The following is a 20,648-nucleotide window of genomic DNA, read 5'->3' as shown; positions in this document are numbered from 1 at the left end:
AGAAAATTTACTGCCTGGAGAGACTGTGCTGCCTGGAGAGAGTTTCCAGGTTGCAGCACAGGAAGAGAGAATGCACACAAACCTCAGCCATCTCCCTGAGCTGAGAGTCAGAGAGGGGAGTCTGGGAGACTATGGTGACTCGAGTCTTCAGGGCAGGTTACTAGAGGGGAGAGGCAAGACCTCTGGAGACCTGCATCAGTGTCCCTGGACCTCTGGGGCAGTACTGATCATCACCTGTCTGTTGGGAGACTACTCGAGGACAGGAAAAGGACCACCTGAAAGATGGAACAATCTCTGAAGTTCACACACAGTCAGGAACAGTGCCTCAGGGTAGCAGACTTCATAATTTACAGGGTGTCAGGTAGAATAACCAGAAGGATCTTTTGCCTGGGAAGTGGGGAAGAATGAGACCTACTCTATTCCTGCCAAAACAGCATAAAAGCAAGAACTGAAAGGACCAACTTGTGTCAGAGTCGCATAACTGCACCCCAGAACAAAACTCAAGGATACTTAAATAAATACAAGAAAAAGATATCCAATACTCAACACATTAAAAACTCATGGTCTGATGTCCAGTGATTCATGATAAATAGAAAAGTCAGATGACTGAAAGCAACCCAGAAATGATATTAGAACTGTAATTAGAACTCAACTTTGTACATGCAAGAAGCCAGAGAGAAGACTCACCATATAAAGTAGAGATACAAGGCTCAAATTGAATTTTGAGAGGTGAGAATTATAGTATCTGAAATGTAAAACTCACTGAGTGTAAATAAAGGCTAATTAACACTGCAAAAAAATTCTCCTTGAGGACAAAGAAATAGAAATATCAGAAATTAAAACACAAAGAAGAAGGACTAAAAAATTTAACACCATGGGAGGGAGCTGTAGGAAAACTTGAAGCAGCCACATATCAGTGGAAATGGAGTTTCCAAGGACAGTAGAAAGAGACAGAGAAAAGGAAAATATTTGAAGAATGGTGGTTCAAAAATTTCCAAATTTGAAGAAATTAAGCCCACAGATCCAAGAAGCTCAACAAACCTCAAGCACAAGAAACATGAAAAAAAAAAAAAGGCACAAAGGCACATCATAATCAAGTTGCCCAAAATCAGTGAAAATAATACAATTTTAAAGTAGCCAAAGAAAAAAGACACATGGCATATAGGTGAAGCAACATAAAGATGACAGCAGATTGTTTTCAGAAATAAGGTGAGTGAGAATAAAATGGGGCGATGTGTTTAAAGTTCTGAAAGGAAAAAAAAAAGTCAGTGTAAAATTCTACACCCAGCAAAAATATTTTTCAAAAACAAAGACAAAATAAAATCTTTTATAGACATAACAGAAGCTGAAAGAATTTATCATCAAGAGAAGTGTACTCTAAGAAACGTTAAAAGTGCTTTGGGCAGAAAGAATAGGACACCAGATGAAAAGCTGCACTACAGAACAGAATAAGTAGTACTTTTTCCCTGTTGGTTTAAATATCTGTAAACGGTAACTATTTATAGCCCAAAATGAGAACAATGTACTGTGGATTTTATGGGGTCGCAAGATTCGGACCTGACTTAGCGCCTAAACCACCACCACCAGGGGTCAAGTGCATGGCAACAGTAGCACAAAAGTTGAGAGGACAGAAATGAACTTATGTTGTCTGATTCTCAGACTATATGTTTCTATGTATGCTGTAACTTGAAGTCCACTACTATGCTGAATTAAATATGCATACTTCAAAGTCTAAAGCAATCACTAAAATACAGCAAAGAATCATAACCAGTAAGGTGACAAAAGAGATTAAACAGAATAATAAAAAAACTTAATAAGCCCAAGGGAAGAAAGAACAGATGGGAAAAAGAGAAAACAAGCAAGATGATATATTTAAAGCCAGTCATGTCAAAAGTACATTAAACATAAATAGTATAGGCTCTCCCTCAGCAGCAGCAGCAGCAGCAACTCCCTCTTACATCTCCCACAAGGGCAGAGGTTGTAATTTGAACAAAAAAGCAAGTCCCAACTATATACTGCCTATAAATAACCACTTTAAACAAAGACATACAAACAGATAAATGGATAGAAAAAGCTACAGAATTTAGCATGCTACTAGTAACCAAAGAAAAAATATCAGGGTTTCTATTAATAGTAGAAAAGGTAGATTCCAAAACAAAGGATATGACCACAGATAAAAATCATGTCAGAGTGATAAAGGGTCATTGATAGGATATACTATTCCTAAATACTTATGCAACTAATTAAAAAGCATCAAAATATGAAGGAAAAAAAAAAACTGATAGACCTGCAAGTAGAAATTGGCAAATCCACAATAACTGGTAGGACAAGTAATTACAAAATCAGTGAAGATGTAGAATACTTGAACAACAATATTAACCAACTTGACTTTATTAAACTTTATAGGACACTTTACCCCAACTACACCAGAATACTCATATTTTTCAAGTGGACATAGAATATTAACAAGACAAACCATGTTCTGGGACATAGAACAAGTCTGAAAATGTTTTAAAAATATTCAAGTCATACAGTGTGTGTCCTCTGACTACAATGGCATTAAATTTTATAATTTAATAACAGAAAGAATCATATATAAAGGATCATTTATAATTTAATAACAGAAGGATCTGTGGATCAATAACAGGAAGGCCACTGGAAAAATCCCCAAGTATTTAGAAACTAAACATCACATCTTTAAATAATCCATAGGCCAAAGAGGAAATCAAAAGAGAAATTATAAAGCATTTCTAATTTAACTTATGCAATGAAATAATAAAAATGAAAATATAACTTATCAAAACTTCTGAGATGCAGTATTAGAGGAAAATTTGGACAACTAAGCACCTTTATTGGAAAACAATAAAGGTATCAAACCAATTACCTCAGTTTCCACTTTAAGAAACTAGACAAACAAGAGAAAATGAGACCCCCAAATTAATCAGAAGATAGGTAATAAAAAAAGATCATAAAGGAAATCAATTAAATAAAAAGCAATAGAGAAAAATCAATGAAACAAAACCGGTTGTTTGAAAAGATCAATAAAATTGATAGACTTTTACCCATATTGATCAGGATTAAAAAAAATAAGACAAAAATGACCAATATCAGGAATGAAAGTTGTGCTACAACTACAGATTCTATATATATTAAAAGAATAAGGGAATACTTAAAATAACTTTAGGCCAAAGCATTTGACAATTTAGATGAAATGAAATAATTCATTGAAAGATACAAGATATCAGAGCTCACTCAAGAAGTAGTAACATAAACAGCCCTATATTGATTAAAGAAATTGGATCCTACCAAACATTTAAGGAATAAATAATGCCAGGGCTATAAAACTCTTCAGGAAAATTGAGTAGGAAGAAATACTTCCCAACTCATTCACTGAAGTCAGCATCATCCTGATAGCAATACAGAGAAAGACATTACAAGCAAAAAAAAAAAAAAAAAAACACTATAAAGACAAATATAGATGCAAAACTATAAGCAGCATGTTAGCAAGTTAAGTTCAACAATGCATGAAAAGGATAATACATCATGACAGAGTAGGTTTACCTCAAGAATTCTGGGTTGGCTTAACATTTGAAAATTAATGTAATTCTCCATAATAACAAACTAAAAATAATCCTAAGATATCAATAGATATACAAAAAGTACTTGACAAAATGAGCATCTATTCCTGATAAAAAATTCTCATTAAAGTAGTAATAGAAGAGAACTTCCCTAACCTGATAAAGACTACCTCTGAAAGACCTACTGCTAACATTAAACTTAATGGTAAAAGATTGAATGCATTACCTTAAGACTAAGACATCTGCTCTTATTGCTTCTTTCCAACATTACACAGAGTTTTCTGGCCAGTGCAATCAGGAAAAAAAGAAATAAAAACATCCAGATTGGAAAAGAAGAAAGTCTTTATTTGAGATGACAAGATTGTTTATGTGAAAAGTTGGCAAGCCACAGTCTGTTTTTATATGGCTTACAGAATATAGAATGGCTTTTCGATTTTTGTATGGCAAATAATAACAATAATGGCAACAATAAAAGAAAGAAGAATCTGCAATATAGACTATATGCCACCCAAAAGCCTAAAATATTCAATATCTGACTTTTTTTTAGTATCTGACTTTTTAAAGAAAAAGTTTGCCAGTTCCTGGTGTAGGTAGAAAATGACAGATCTCCAAAAACCTACTAGAGTAAATAAATAAGTTAGTTTCACAAGACTGCAGGATATAAGATTAATATACAGAATCAATAACATTTCTATATAATAGCAATTAACAACAGAAATTGAAATTCAAAAATACTGTTTACTGTGGCATCAAAAAATCTTGATTACATAGGGATGATGTGAAAAACCCATATGATGAACACTACAGAATGTAGCTGAGAGAATTTAAGTAAGATCTAATTTAATGGAAACAGTTCTTTTTAATGGGTCATAAGATTCAATATTGTTAAGATATCAATTTTCCCCCAAAGATCTACAGATTTAATGTCATTTCAATCAAAAATGTCCAGAAGCATTTACTGCAGAAAGTAATGAAGTGATTTTAAAGTTTGTATGGAAATGTAAAAGAACTAGCATATGCAAAACAACTTTCAAAAGACAATAAGGTAGGAAGACTTATACTATGTAACTTTAAAGCTTTTTACAAAGCTGTGGTAATTAAGATAGTGTGGTACTGGCAGAGATACAGATGAATACAACAAGGGAACAAAACAGATACGTATTCACTGATTTCTTTCGCCATAATTGCAAAAGAAATCAGTGGAGAAAGGGAAATTTTTTCAACAAATGATGTCCTTATGCCTTTCCGTAAATTAACTTCAATTCACACCTAGCATCATAAACTAAAATTTACTTATAATGGGTCATAGACTTAGATGTAAAACCAAAAGTTGTAAAACTTCCAGAAGAAAACATGGAAAATCCTTGTGGCCATGTGTTAGGCAAACATTTCTTAGATGTAACACCAAAAGCATGATTCACTCTTTAAGATCAATTGGATTTCACCAAATTTAAGAATGTCTACTCTTTAAAAGACACTGTTAAGAGAATAAAAAGACTAGCTACAAACTGGGAGAAAATATTTGCCAATTAAACCTATGGTAAAGAACTTGTATCCAGAATATATACAGAACTCTCAAAACTCAATATTAAGGAAACAGTGAAATTTTTAAATGGTCAAAAAATGTGAACATTTTCCCAAAGGAGTTATGGAGCTAGCATACAAACACATTAAAAGATAGTCTATATTACTAGTCATTAGGAAAATTGAAATTGAAGCCATGAGATACCATTGCACATCTATCAAAACGTCTCAAATAAAAAAGACGGGACATACCAAGTGTTGGTAGGGATGCTCCCAAACACTGCTGGTGTGAATGTGAAACAGCAGGACCACTTTGGAAAGTAGATTTGGCAATTTCTTCAAAAGTTAAACATACAGGTACCATATGATCCAACCACTCACTCATAGGTATTTACCCAAGAAGAGTGAAAGCATATGTCCATATGAGACTTGGACATGATTATCTACAGAAGCTTCATTTGTAATAACCTAAAATGGGAAATAACTCGAAAGTCCATCAACAAGTGAAAACAACTGTGGTATGTCCATACAGTGGAATACTACTCAGCAATAAGACTGAACCAGTGATACATGTAAGAACAGAGATGAAGATAAAAACAATTCAGCTGAGTGAAAGAAGTCAAACAAAAAGTCGAGCACGTACTGTATGACCCTATTTATTTTAAAGTCTAGAAAATGCTAACATATAAAAACGAATCTATTTAATGGCTGAGTAATATTCCATGGTGTATATGTACCACAGCTTCCTTATCCATTCATCTGCTGATGGGCATCTAGGTTGCTTCCATGTCCTGGCTATTATAAACAGTGCTGCGATGAACATTGGGGTGCACGTGTCTCTTTCAGATCTGGTTTCCTCAGTGTGTATGCCCAGAAGTGGGATTGCTGGGTCATATGGCATATTCATTTGAACCAGTCCTAATGAGATGGATGAAGCTGGAGCCCATTATACAGAGTGAAGTAAGCCAGAAAGATAAAGAACATTACAGCATACTGACACATGTATATGGAATTTAGAAAGGTGATAACGATAACCCTATATGCAGAACAGAAAAAGAGACACAGAAACACAGAACAGACTTTTGAACTTTGTGGGAGAATGTGAGGGTGGGATATTTCAAAAGAACAGCATGTATACTATCTATGGTGAAACAGATCACCAGCCCAGGTGGGATGCACGAGACAAGTGCTCGGGCCTGGTGCACTGGGAAGACCCAGAGGAATCAGGTGGAGAGGGAGGTGGGAGGGGGGATCGGGATTGGGAATACATGTAAATCCATGGCTGATTCATATCAATGTATGACAAAACCCACTGGGAAAAAAAAATAATAATAAAAAAAAAAAATAAATAAAAAAAAAAAAAAAAAAAAAAAAACACGAATCTATATTGATAAAAAGCAGATCAGTGGTTGCCCCAAGACAGAGAGGAGGAAAGAAGGTTTGCCAAGGGCTAGCAGAAAACTTTGGGACATCATTATCTTGATATTTTAATGGTTTCATGTGTGGGGGGGGTGTGTCTATGTCTGTGTGTGTGTGCGTGTGTGTGTGCATGTGTGTATGCATAGTACATACATATAAATGGCAAAATTGATCAAATAATATACTCTAATTATATACATGTATATGTTAATTACACATAGATTTAATAAAGCTATTACATTTGTAAGTTAAAAATAAAAATAAAATGAGGAAAACACTTGATAGATAAATAATATTAAAGCTAAATATGATAAACTAAAACCTAACTAACTGGAACGCTACTCATATAGAAGCACTCTTCCCTCACTCTGCCACTGCTGGGACTACTCCAGGTTACATTTCTGCAGCCTCTTCAATTTCCTGCCTTTCAGAAAGATATTGGTAGTTTTTATCTGCCTGGTATAGACACCTGCATAAACAAACCCAATGTCACTATGGAAAAGGCAGTTTCACGCTTCTTAAAGGTACTCATCAGCTTTCTATTTGATCACTTTTCTGCCTTAGGAAAGGGCTTGTCTTGCTCAGATTTTCTGCAACTTCTTGCCCTCTTTCAATCATTTTCTTATGTTACAGTTTTGTTATGATCAGCAAATGACTTTGATATATCTCCTGGATGTCTTATATTTTCAAAATAGTTGCCAACAGCTCTGTTTCCATGTTCACAAGGTTTTGTGATGACACAGACCGTAGGCTGATACTTGGAGAAGGGAGTCTGCATGAAACCATAAAAGGATTACAACTGGATTATTCCTGTCCCATTGTATCCATCAGAGCAGAGTATTTACTAGTTCCTATAGAAGAGAGTTTAACCTGGAGAGGCTCTACTGCAAGGATTATTTTTTAACAAATCTTTATTTTATATTGGAGTATAGCCAGTTAACAATGTTATGATAGTTTCAAGTGGACAGCATACAAGGATTATTTTTCATCATAACTGAATTAGGAAATCCTTGTTGACTGCTTAGCAGTGTTTAAACACAAACCCTTTGGTAACCTGTTCTTTCTTTGGCTCCCAGAACTCCTGGTTAACCTGCTGACTTCCTAAGTTCACCGTAATGGCTCTTCCTCATGGTTTACAGTCTCCATGACCAAAAATGTAGACATTTCCCAGGCTTCGCTAAACTCTCTGCCAAAAACATCTTATCCACCCTCCATCATGCCTTAATACCTCTCCAGTGACACTTCCTGAATCTTCCCGCTCTTCTGTTTTTAGACCCATGCTGGGGAATAAGAAAACCACTAACCACCTATGGAGAACTTGAAACATGGCCAGTCCAAATTGAGATGTATCATAAGTATAAAAACATTTACCAGATTTGGAGATTTAGTACCAAAAAAAAAAGATAATGTAAAACGTTAGCATTTTATCTCAATGATTATATGTTGAAATAATATCTTGAGTATACTGGGTTAAATAAAATATATTACTAAAATTAATTTTGCTTGTTTCTTTACCTTCTCTTAAACCAGGGTTACTAGAAAATGTAAAATGGCATGTGTAGCTCACATTACATTTCTACTGGATAGCATTGCTCTAGACCTAAAACTCAAGCTGGACGTTTGAATGGAACACATTAGAAACTGAACTCAATCTATTCCAGACCCTCAAGCCTGCTCCTTCGCTGTTACTACAGAATAAACACCAGTTGGCATGAGACAGATACACTGCATAATGGCAGCTGCTACTGTTGAGGAAATTGTACAGGGAAACAGTTAACTCTAGAATAAACTACTTATGAACAGGGTGACAGGATGACTCTGGTAATTGTCAAGGAACCTGTCCACATTGCTCACAAGCAGCTGCTATAGGAGTGTTTGCTGGTCTAGGAAATAAAACTACACAGCTATCCCTCAGGGATTGGTTCTAAGACTCCCGTGGATACCAAATCCATGGATGTTCAAGTTCCTTATATAAAATGATGTAGTAGTTACATATAACCTACACACATTGTCCTATGTACTTTCTAAAAGCTTTTTATTAAGGTATCAGTTCAGTTCAGTTGCTCAGTCGGGTCTGACTCTTTGTGACCCCATGAATCTCAGCACGCCAAGCCTCCCTGTCCATCACCAACTCCAGGAGTTTACTCAAACTCATGTCCATCGAGTCAGTGATGCCATCCAGCCATCTCATCCTCTGTCATCCACTTCTCCTCCTGCCCCCAATCCCTCCCAGCATCAGGGTCTTTTCCAATGAGTCAACTCTTCACATGAGGTGGCCAAAGTATTGGAGTTTCAGCTTCAGCATCAGTCCTTCCAATGAATACCCAGGACTGATCTCCTTTAGGATGGACTGGTTGGATCTCCTTGCAGTCCAAGGGACTCTCAAGAGACTTCTCCAACACCACAGTTCAAAAGCATCCATTTCTCGGTGCTCAGCTTTCTTCACAGTCCAACTCTCACATCCATAAATGACCACTGGAAAAACCATAGCCTTGACTAGACAGACCTTTGTTGGCAATGTAATGTCTCTGCTTTTTAATATGCTATCTAGGTTGATCATAACTTTCCTTCCAAGGAGTAAGCGTCTTTTAATTTCATGGCTGCAGTCACCATCTGCAGTGATTTTGGAGCCCCCCAAAATAAAGTCTGACACTGTTTCCACTGTTTCCCCATCTATTTCCCATGAAGTGATGAAACCAGATGCCGTGATCTTCGTTTTCTGAATGTTGAGCTTTAAGCCAACTTTTTCACTCTCCTCTTTCACTTTCATCAAGAGGCTTTTTAGTTCCTCTTCACTTTCTGTCATAAGGGCAGTGTCATCTGCATATCTGAGGTTATTGATATTTCTCCGGCAATCTTGATTCCAGCTTGTGCTTCTAAGGTATAGTCGATGGTTAATATTATGTTAGTTTCAGATGTACAATACAATGATTCACAATTTGAAAAGATTATATACTCCTTTATAGTTATTACAACATATTGGCTATATTCCCTGTGCTGTACAATATATGTGTGCATGCTAAGTCACTTCAGTCGTGTACAACTCTTTGTGACCCTATGGACTGCAGCCCACCAGGCTCCTCTGTCTATGGGATTCTCCAGGCAAAAATACTGGAGTGGGTTGCCATGCCCTCCTCAGGGGATCTTCCTGACCCAGGAATTGAACCTGCGTCTCCTGCAACTACTGCATTTCAGATGCATTCTTTACCACTGAGCCACCAGGGAAGACCAAAATGTATCCTTGTAGTTTATTTTATACATAGTAGTTTGTATTAATGGGCTTCCCTGGTGGCTCAGGTTGTAAAGAATCTGCCTGTAGTGTGGGAGACCTGGGTTGGATCCCAGGGTTCGGAAGATCCCCTGGAGGAGGGCATGGCACCCCACTCCAGTAGTCTTGCCTGGAGAATCCTGATGGACAGAGGAGCCTGGATGGCTACAGTCCATGGAGTTGCAAAGAGTCAGAGACGACTGGGCGACTAAGCACTGTTTGCATTAACACTTCTTAAAATCTCACCCCTACTTCTCCCCATCCCACTTCCTCATCCCCTCTGCTAATCACTAGTTTGTTTTCTGTGAGTCTGTTTCTTTTTCTTATATTCACTAGTTTGTTGTCTTTTTCAGATTCCACATAAAGGTGAAAACATTACAGTATTCACTTTTCTCTGTCTGACTTATATAACACCCTCCAAATCCAACCATGTTGTTGCAAATGACAAATTTTCATTCTTTTTTATGGCTGAGTAATATTCTATTGTGTATATATACATACATTCTATTGTGTGTATATATATATATATATACATATTGTGTATACATACACACCACATCCTATTTATTCATCTGTTGATGGATACTTAGGTTGCTTCCTTATCTTGGCAATTGTAAATAATGCTGATATGAACATTGGGATTCTTGTATCTTTTCAAATTAGTGTTTTGATTTTCTTAAGATACACACACAGAAGTGCAATTACTTGACCATATGGTATTTCTATGTTTACATTTTGAAAAATCTCCACACTGTTTTCCACAATGGTGGCACCAATCCACATTTCCACCAACAGTGCACAAAGGCTCCCTTTTCTCCACTTTCTTGCCAAATTTGATATTTGTGGTCTTTTGATGACAGCCATTCTGACGGTATGAGGTGTTATCTCTCTGATTTGCATTTCTCTGATGATAAATGATGCTGAACATCTTTTAATGTGCCTGTTGGCCATCTGTACATCTTTAAATCACCTCTAGATTACTTACAATATGAAATACAATGACCCTGATGCTGGGAAAGATTTAGGGCAGGAGGAGAAGGGGGCAACAGAGGATGAGATGCTTGGATGGCATCATCAACTCAATGGACATGAGTTTGAGCAAACTCAGGAAGATAGTGAAGGACAGGGAAGCCTGGCATGCTGCAGTCCATGGGGTTGCAAAGACTCAGACATGACTGAGCGACTGAACAACAACAAATACAATGTAACTGCAATGTAAATAGATGTAAATGATATGTAAATATTTACCAGTACATGTGGAAAATTCCAGTTTCGCATTTTGGAACCTTTTGGAATTTTTTTTCTAAATATTTTTGATCTATGGTTGGTTAAATCTATGGTTGTGGAGTAGAACCCACCAATAAGAAGGGCTGACTGTCAGCATTTGACTAGTAAGGTGCTGTAGCATTTAGGAACAAAAACAGTCAGAGATTTGCCAAATTAGTGGATAAAGTTAATGTGCATTTGAAGTCAGAAATGTTAGCATGTTAGCAGTTATACAATGCGACACATTGACTGCAGGTACTGTAACACCCTGATATGCTTATGAGAGCTGGACCATAAAGAAGGCTAAGCACCAAAGAACTGATGTTTTTGAACTGTGGTGTTGGATAAGACTCTTGAGAGTCCCTTGGACAGTGAGGAGGTTAAAACAGTCAATCTTACAGGAAATCAACCCTGAATATTCTTTGGAAGGAAGCTCCAATACTTTGGCCACCTGATGTGAACAGCCGACTCATTGGAAAATACCCTAATGCTGAGAAAGATTGAAGGCAGAAGGAGAAGAGGGTCACAGATGATGAGATGGTTGGATGGCATCACCAATGCAATGGACATGAGCTTGGGCAAACTCCAGGAGATGGTAAGAGACTGTATGCTGCAGTCCATGTGGTTGCGAAGAGTCAGAAAGGACTTGGCGATTGAATAACAAGTGCCTATATTTTCTTGCATTGTCTTGGTTGATGGAAACGTCCTTCCTCTTCACTTAGCCCAAAACCTGGAGTTAATTTTGACTCAAAACTTTCCTTTATTCCTCACATCCATGAAACTATCAAACCCCACTGGGTTCTACCAACACCCAGTACACTATCATCCACAATTTTAACTCTTTAAAACCAAAGAAGGAAGACACAGGTCCTTAGGCTTCCCCAATGGCCACATGAGGGAGAGCCCACCATAAAGACAGTCTCTGTGTCAGGACACAGCAGCCTACAATAAGCTTATAAGAATCATATTTTTACACTCATCCTCTATTAGAAATGGCAGGTAGTTGGCAATGCAGGTGAGCAAGGCAGAGAGACTGTCAAGATACCCTTAGTTGACCTGGGAAGGGGTCTCAAGGGCAACAAACCCAACTTTCTGTGTTGTTCTCCATCCTGTCCCCTCACCCTAATCATTTTTATTACTTTATTTTCTGATTTACATAAGCTATGTGGGTGGGTGAACATGGTTTCAACACTTTTCGTAGCACAGCACAATTCGTAAATGATTTTAGATTACCTATGGACTTGTGTTAGAAGAAATCATTGAGACTTGCATATATAGCTGGTATATATGGAAATTGAAGTGTAACAGATAAACATTATTAAATCTGAATTCTGAGTAGTCTAGAAATTCTCTTCTTAAAGGAACTGGCAATTGTCTAAGCATGGTATATGTCTGACACTCTACCAGGTACTTAACTTTTATAGCTTCATTTTTTAAAAAGTCTTTAGGCTATGCATATTAGATTGTACTTATTCAATAATAGAATGTATAATTTTAAGTTAGAAAATCTTTTTTGAAGTGTGAACATGATCACATAGAAGTGATGGCATTTTTATCATTCTTCAGCAACTTGAAGTTAACATTCCAGTATATCTTGTATAATTAACTTTAAAAAATTGGTGCTTGGTTTAAAAGGTGCTTTTTATGCCAGTTTTTTTGCTTGAAGAAATCAATACGGCCTAACTTGTGTGCTGTAAAAATGGATTTATGATGGAAAAGCTGACACACTTGGGTTTAATTGGGTTTAAATTCAGAAAAATTAACATCATATTCTTCAGCTCTAATAGGTTTAAAGGATAAATTAAAATAATCACCTCAAAAAATTACCAACTGGCATTTTAAGAATCTTATTCCTCTGAAGATGTTTTATAAGTTAAGAGTTAGTTGCTCACTTGTGTCTGATTCTTTGCAACGCCATGGACTATAGCTCACCAGGTTTATCTTCATATTCAGCACATATAAGCTTGAAAGATACATTAACTGAAGATTTTATTAGCTTTTGTTTAAAAGACCAAGCTAACTTTGGACATACACTTCAAAATGTAAATGCCTCTGGCTGTCATAAGCTCCAAACTGAGACACTGGACAGTAAAATTACATTGTACAAGGAAACAAGCTGTAGAAAAGACCTGTAACTTGAAATCAATTTTTCCTAATACTTGTAAGCTATTCATGTACTCTTAAGTATTTTTATATACATTGTCATAAAAATACTCCACTCAGAAGCTCAAGGTGGTTCCCAACACACAGATACATCAAAGTCTGTGCACAGAAACTTTGCTACTGGATATTAGTTAAAGGCAAAGAAAATCTGACACACAGTTTTCTTTTAAAAAAAAAAAATGTCTTTGAATTGGCTCTTTGCTTATGGGTAAGACTGGCAAGACTATCTAGCTGCTGCTTGTCAGCTCTTTTCCTGTGTAGCTGGTGCCTCTATTTACTATATAAGTGCTAAGTAAATAAAACATTAAACAGAGTTATGAATATCACTGATTGTTCATGCACTATATATTTTGTTTGAAAAGGGTTGTTTGCTCAGTTGTGTCCAACTCTTTCAGACTCCATGGACTATAGCCCACCAGGCTCCTCTGTCCATGGAATTCTCCAGGCAAGAATACTGGAGTGAGTAGCCATTCCCTTCTCCAGGGGATCTTCTGACCCAGGGATTGAACTGGGGTCTCCTACACTGCAGGCGGATTCTTTACCATCTGAGCCAGCAGAGTCCCTCCCTGAAAACATATGTTTTGTTTAATCCAATTCAAATCGTGGAACAATTACTTAGTTAACTGAGTACATATTATATTCTTTGATTTAGAAGGAATCTATTTTCACACAACTTTTCGGCAGGACAAGCCATGATAATGGTAACACATGACCCATCCACAGTCGTGATGCAACAAGTGGGTAGTTTTGTGTGTTCAAATACCCCTTTTAGTAAAACCTTCACATTACTTAAGTTTCTTTCCAGCGTACACTGACTTAACTTGGACTATTGCACAAAGCTGATCAACAGTACCTTCACGGCGCCGTTCTCATGCATGGTAACGCAGTTGTCGGCATCTTCCGAGAGCTGGTACAAGGCTTGGGCTGTTGCTCTGTGCACGTTGGTGTCATTTGATTTCAGGTACCGCACTAAGGGAGCCACTGCCTTGTGCTCGCCGAAGGCCACTCTGTTTCTGCCCCACATACAGCAACGTGAAATCGTTTCTGCTAGGTGACGCCTCAGTTTGTCGTTATTCTGCACAAGGAAAACGAACTGTGGTATGTGCATCGTAATGATCCTGTGATGCTTATGCTCTAGATGAGGGGTCCCCAAAACTGAACAACAACAAACCTTGAGGCTCTAATGCCTGATGATCTGAGGTGAAGCCGATAATAGAAATAAAGTGTACAATAAAATGCCAACGTGCTTAAAAGTCAAAGTGTTAGTTGCTCAGTCCTGCCTCACTCTTTGCAACCCAGTGGACTGTGGCCCACCAGGCTCCTGTGTCCATGGAATTTTCCAGACAAGAATACTGGAGTGGGTAGTCATTCCCTTCTCCAGGAGATCTTCCCAATCCAGGGATTAAGCCTGGGTCTCTTGCATTGCAGGGAGGTTCATTACCATCTGAGCTACCAGGGAAGCCCTTGAATCATCCTGAAAGCATCCCCCACCCGCACTCCCGGTCCATGGAAAAACTGTCTTCCACAAAACCAGTCCCTGGTGCCAAAAAGGTTGGGAACCACTCTTAGGTGTTAACTACCCACTGGCTACATAGCTGGTGTCTTGATGGAAACTAGTATTTTGGTGGGTCACCAATGGATCAAGGTTCTTTTTATGAATTGAATGGAATACATGCAGGCAAAGGTGATCAGGTGTCAGGCATTAGTTATTTGCTCAAGGCTCAATTTCCTTCTGAGCAAGTCTACTCACAACACAGAGCTACAGATCAGCAAGTGGTCAAATAATAAAAAATAATTAAGGAATATTGGACATTCTTAAGGGACCCTGTCAGATAACTTGGATAAGTGGATTCATTCTACCTCTTCACCCTAGGAATACTTACACATCAGTAATATACCTTGGTTCCTCAGAGGAAGAAGACAATGCAGTAAACAAGGTCAGGTGTTGAGTCCACCATTTTCCTTTCTGATTGCTTGTGTGTGTTAGTCGCTCAGTCGTGTCTGACTCTTTGCGACGCCATGGACTGTAGCCTGCCAGGCCTCTCTGTCCATGGGATTCTCCAGGCAAGAATACTGGAGTCGATTGCCATTCCCTTCTCCAGAGGATCTTCTTGACCCAAGGATTGAACCCTGGTCTCCTGCATTGCAGGCAGTTTCTTTACCCTTTGAGCTATCGGGAAGTCCTTCTGTACTGCTTATGTAGACTATATCCTTCTTTTTGGATGTAATTACCTCATACAGGTGTAATACAACTGAATAACGCTCTAATTTTTTGTTTATTAATTACACTGTTCTCTTGATTAAGGACTTGGGAGTCCTTAACTGGAACTGGCAGATATTCTTAGGAATTCAGTATCAGACTGGACCAAAAGTCTTCTAGATCAAACAAGCTTCCAATCACTGAATTTCTGCTTTATGACTTTTCTGCCAAGTGGCAGACCAAGCCATGCTCAAATACCTATGGTCATGGTGAAGTCATTATCTCTGAAGGCTGCTTGTTCTATCTGGCACAGCTCTGGATAGAGAATACAGTGATTGCCAAAATCTTCTAGCTCAAAGGTGCCATCGACACAGGCTTGCTAAGCTTAGAAAGGAGTATTTAACTTCTAAAGTTGGCATGAATAATCATCTTAAGGCTCATAATAATGATGGTGGTGATATGATAGTTAACACTTCGATAGTAACATTTATACTTGCCACCACTTGCCAGTGATAAGTGAAAAATAGCCTCTATTTTTACAAAGATTCTGCATATTAAACATTTTACAGTTTGAAATATACTTTCACAGTTATTTGTCTCAGAGAAATTAAATGAAATTAAATGAATTCACTAAATCTCATAATATCCAAGTGATGGATACTAAACTTGAATCCAAGTCTCTGGATTCTGAGGTCATTGTTTTTGCTACTTATGACAATATGCATTTTGAAACAAAAAGATGCATTACTTACTGTATTTGCTAGCTTGGACAGTAGAGGAACAACTCCATGATCTGTGATAACAGCTAAATTTTCTTGATCTTTTGCTATATTGGTAATAACAGCACATACACTCGCCAACACTTCTTTATTTTCTGATTTCAGTAAATTGACAACAAGTTCCAAACCACCAACGAAGGAACGAACCATTTCTCCAGCATCCTAGATAACAGTAAAAATAAAAATGATATCAAACAGAAACCCATATTTAGCATTTTTTTTAAAAAGCGAAAAGTAATGATAAGGCTGTGAGTGGTATGAAAAAATTGTTTATTTATATGTTATATAATTTTTATGTATGTATGTATGTACATATCATACATGCTTCCCTGGTGACTCAATGGTAAAGAATCCATCTGCCAATGCAGGAGATGCAGGTTTGATACCTGGGTTGGGAGGATCCCCTGGAGAAGGAAATGGCAACCCATTTCAATATTCTTGCCTATGAAATCCCACAGACAGAGGAGTCTGGTGGGTTACAGTCTATGGGGTCACAAAGGATCACACACGACTGAGTGACTAAAGAATATACAGCACATACACAGACACAGTTCAGCTTCAACAAATGTGTACTGAACAACTATTACATGAGTCAGTGTGATAATTACTGGGAATACAGAAGTTAACAAAACACTACTGAGTCTTAATTAACAAAACACAATTGAGCAAGGCAAAGACAATGGGAAGAAGAGACAGGAATGTACAGATGAAAAGAGGGGGAGAGTTCATTTCCTTCAGGGCCAGGTGGAAACAACATTCACGTATTCTCCCAATCTCCTGTCTTGCTTCCCAGCATGCTGTTATTGCTGTTAGTCACGAAGGCGTGTCTGACTCTTTGACAACCCCACAGACTGTAGCCCGCCAGGCTCCTCTGCCCATGGGATTTCCCAGGCAAGAACACTGGAGTGGGTTGCCACTTCCTTCTCCAAGGGATCTTCCCAAGCCAGGAATTGAACCTGTGTCTCTTGCATTGCAGGCAGATTCTTTACCACTGAGCCAACTGGGAAGCTCTACTTCCCATTATACTCCTCTGCATAAACAATACTCCAGACTCTAGGATTATTGCTGCTCCCTAAATTACCAAGTTATTTTCTTTATCTGGAGTTTAGCCCTACCCAACTACAAACTCCTGCTCCATTCTGAAAATGACATCTTTTGATAGCAGCTTAAATAACAGCTCCTCCGTGAAGTTCCCCACCCACCCACTGGCCTTCCCTTCTCAGTGGTCACTCCCTCCCCTCCACATTCTTGTAGGTAGTTTTCTCCAAAAATCCATTTCCTCACCCTCTTGTGTTTGCCAAGTCCTGGTTTTGCTTGGTTATCTAATTCTCAGACAAGTATCAGGAGAGACCGCCTCTGACCTGGAGCTTCAGCCTGTACTGGAAGTCTCCTGCCCCTTGCCAACGATTTGGTTAGGGGCAGGCTACATATGGCCCAATTATGGCACATGAGTTCTGGATGACAAATCAGAAGTCTTCTGGAAGGGTTTTCCTATTTATAACAACACTGAGAATGGTAGAACAGGAGGAGGACAAGAGCCTGGTCCTTGGAGACACTGCTGAGATGCTGAGTCAAGTAATGCTAAAGTCTGATCTGGCTGTTTAGAACCAAAGGAATCTATAACCATTTTTTCCATCATATTGTAATGATTTTCTTATGGGTCCTTTCCCCGTTGATATGTGAGTTCTTCAAGACCAGTCACCAAGTGAGTCAGAAAGAGAAAACCAAATATTGTATATTAACACATATAAGTGGAATCTAGAAAGACGCTATAGAGGATCGTATTTGCAAAGCAGAAACAGAGACACAGAGGTAGAGAGCATATGGATACCAATGGGGAAGGGGAGGTGGGATGGACTGGGAGACTGGGACTGAGAAACAGACACTATTGATATTATGTGTAAAATAGGGAACTAATGAGAACCTACAGAACAGGGAACTCGACTCAGTGCTCTGTGGTGAGCTAAATGGGAAGAAAATCCAAAAGGGAGGGGACACATGTATCTCCATAGCTGATGCTCTTTGCTGTACAATAGAAATAAAAATCAAATAATAAAATGTAATAAAAATTAAATAAAATTTTGATTAAATATTCAATAAAAATTAAAAAAAAAAAAAAGAGAGAGAGAGACACCTGGTCTCTGACTCTCACTTGGGATATCTCACTCTGTCACTCAGAGGACTCTTAATAAATGTTTGTTGAATTATGAAAAAATAAAAGGAATAAGGGGATTATAACGTTAAGATACTTAACCACAGTCGCAAACACTAAAAAGAAGAGGGTGCTGGCTTGGTAAGATAGAGTGTAAATGAACTGGCCTGCCAGTCTGGTGACTTCCTGGCTCTCTGAGGGGGGTCATCATGGAGCCTGTGAGCCGCAGCACCGGGGCAGCACCAGGACAAATAGCAACAGTGACCACGCCTGCCTCTGATCCGGGGGCTCCCTGAGGTGTGTGGTAGGAGATCCAGCGCTCCGGTGTCAGCAAGGTCACGGGTGCGGCTCGCCAGGGTCTAGAACAGTTTACACTGATGATCTGTGCTACACTCAAGGCTACGGGCCCCTCCAGAGTTTGTTTTGAAGGTGAGCTTTCTATTTTTTTTCTTTGTTTCATTTTTAGGTTCAAAGGTTTTAGACACATGACTTCTTGCCTCACATAGTTTCTATGGAAAGGGAGACAGTAAACTTGAGGATGGAAAAAGTAATTCCTCTGCCAAAACTGTCTTTCACTAATGCTGAGCGGCTGGGCAAATTCACTACATTTTCCACCTTCTCACATATCTTAAAAACTAGTCTTGGCCAGTTTCGCCACTGGTACAATATTGGTTATAGACAACTCAACTTTTCATCTATAATGGAAAAATCTTTAATAATAATGATGATAATGATGATGATAGTAATAATAGTAGTACAATAACAAGAGCCCTTTTTTTTTTTTTTTTTTTGCAATTTACTGAAGACTTCCGCATACACTATCTCTTCTGGAGTCCACAGCTCTGCATAAGGAACCATGGCACCCTCATCTTACAGACAGGCAGTCTGAAGGTTCACGCACAGTGAGTGACAAAGCTGGAAAAGCAGATCTCTCGATTTCTCATTTAGTATCTTTTCACTACACACTGTGTGCGTGGACTTGGAAGTACCAATAGTTGAAGTTGTCACATTAAAGTTAGTTTATAAACAGTCAGAAGAAGCCTCCCAATTTGGAGAGTTAATAATTCCAAAAGGGATGCAGCTGTTTGCCAGTGACATTTCCTAAGACAAAAACCATAATTAAAAAGAGAATATGAAACACCTTCATGCTGCTATTAGCTTGAATGGTTGAATAAGTAGGGGAAGGGGTCAAGTTCAAATTAAACAAAATTAAGTATTTAATATTAAATATTTTTGGTTAAAATTCAACTAATAGGAAAACATTAATGCAGATTATTATTTACAGACTAATGAATAAAACAGAAAACTGGATGTTTGGCTCAGAGCAAGTAAACTAATAGGCTTGAAATTCCCTCTTTTGCCTCCAGCAAAAAGAACCGGCAGCCTTCTGATGAGGTGAGATACATACAATGCAACTTTTAAAGCACATGCAAGGCAAGTGTAACGTGACTTAAGACAAAAATTTTTGACCAGAAGGGCTATAAAAACACTACACTACTCCGGGCCATATAGAGACCATACAATGCATAACATTTGAAACAGATTTTAAAATAGCACACTGCACATAAAAAAAAAATTTCAAAAATACTACATTCACATTAGAATAGCACGTCCACGAAACTAAAACTGAACAGGCAAATCTTGTCCTAAAGGTAAATTCAGTAAATTTCTTTTCAAATTCTAAATATACCTCTGTATACTCAAGAACAGTTAGTTTGTGGGCTCTATCATAATAAGGTCCTTTTTCTGTTGCTAGTAAACAAGTCCTACAGCTTAAATATACACATACATACATATACATACATACACACACATACACATATATACACATGAGTTGGAATTACCTGACACTTTCAAATATAGTCCTTCAAAACTGGAAAGTAGAACCTCAATTATTATTCCTTTCCTTCTGAACTGAAGGAAAAATAAATTAATTTTCGGTAAAATAAATAATGCAGTGGCTCAGTCTAGATCTATGTAGCAGAAAATGTATTAAACTTTGTATTAAACTTTATCCAATTAATTTGCACATGATAAATTTTTTTTAAGTTAATAGTTTTGATTCTCTATTACCTTAGCTGAATTTAAGATAATTTTTAAAAATATCACAGTCAACTGTGGATTTTTTTTTCCATTTTACTATGCCTTGTGTTGATTCTACTTTAGATGCAATTCTATTAATGAGAAAGTCTAAATTGTGAAGCATCCTTGTGAATCAGCCTGCAGTACAGGAGACCCAGGTTCCATCCCTGGGGTGGGAAGATCCCCTGGAGAAGGGAATGGCAACCCACTGCAGCAT

At 37.8% G+C, this 20,648-nt stretch overlaps 1 protein-coding gene across 1 annotated transcript in view; it reads right to left on the bottom strand.

Annotated features, from left to right (window-relative positions):
- The window catches only part of ODAD2 (outer dynein arm docking complex subunit 2), a 146,545-nt gene that overhangs the window by 28,276 nt on the left and 97,621 nt on the right, over positions 1 to 20,648 (bottom strand). The window contains exons 17-18 of the mRNA XM_061125741.1: positions 16,171 to 16,359; positions 14,072 to 14,293 (exon numbers count right to left, since the gene is read on the bottom strand). Coding sequence (XP_060981724.1) covers positions 14,072 to 14,293; positions 16,171 to 16,359 — 411 coding nt within the window. The remainder of the gene's footprint in view (positions 1 to 14,071; positions 14,294 to 16,170; positions 16,360 to 20,648) is intronic.

The sequence above is a fragment of the Dama dama genome, chromosome 23 (genome assembly GCF_033118175.1).
Source record: "Dama dama isolate Ldn47 chromosome 23, ASM3311817v1, whole genome shotgun sequence".
NCBI lineage: Eukaryota > Metazoa > Chordata > Mammalia > Artiodactyla > Cervidae > Dama > Dama dama.
Note: the sequence above shows the minus strand (reverse complement) of the source record. Positions and strands in the feature narration are given on the sequence as shown.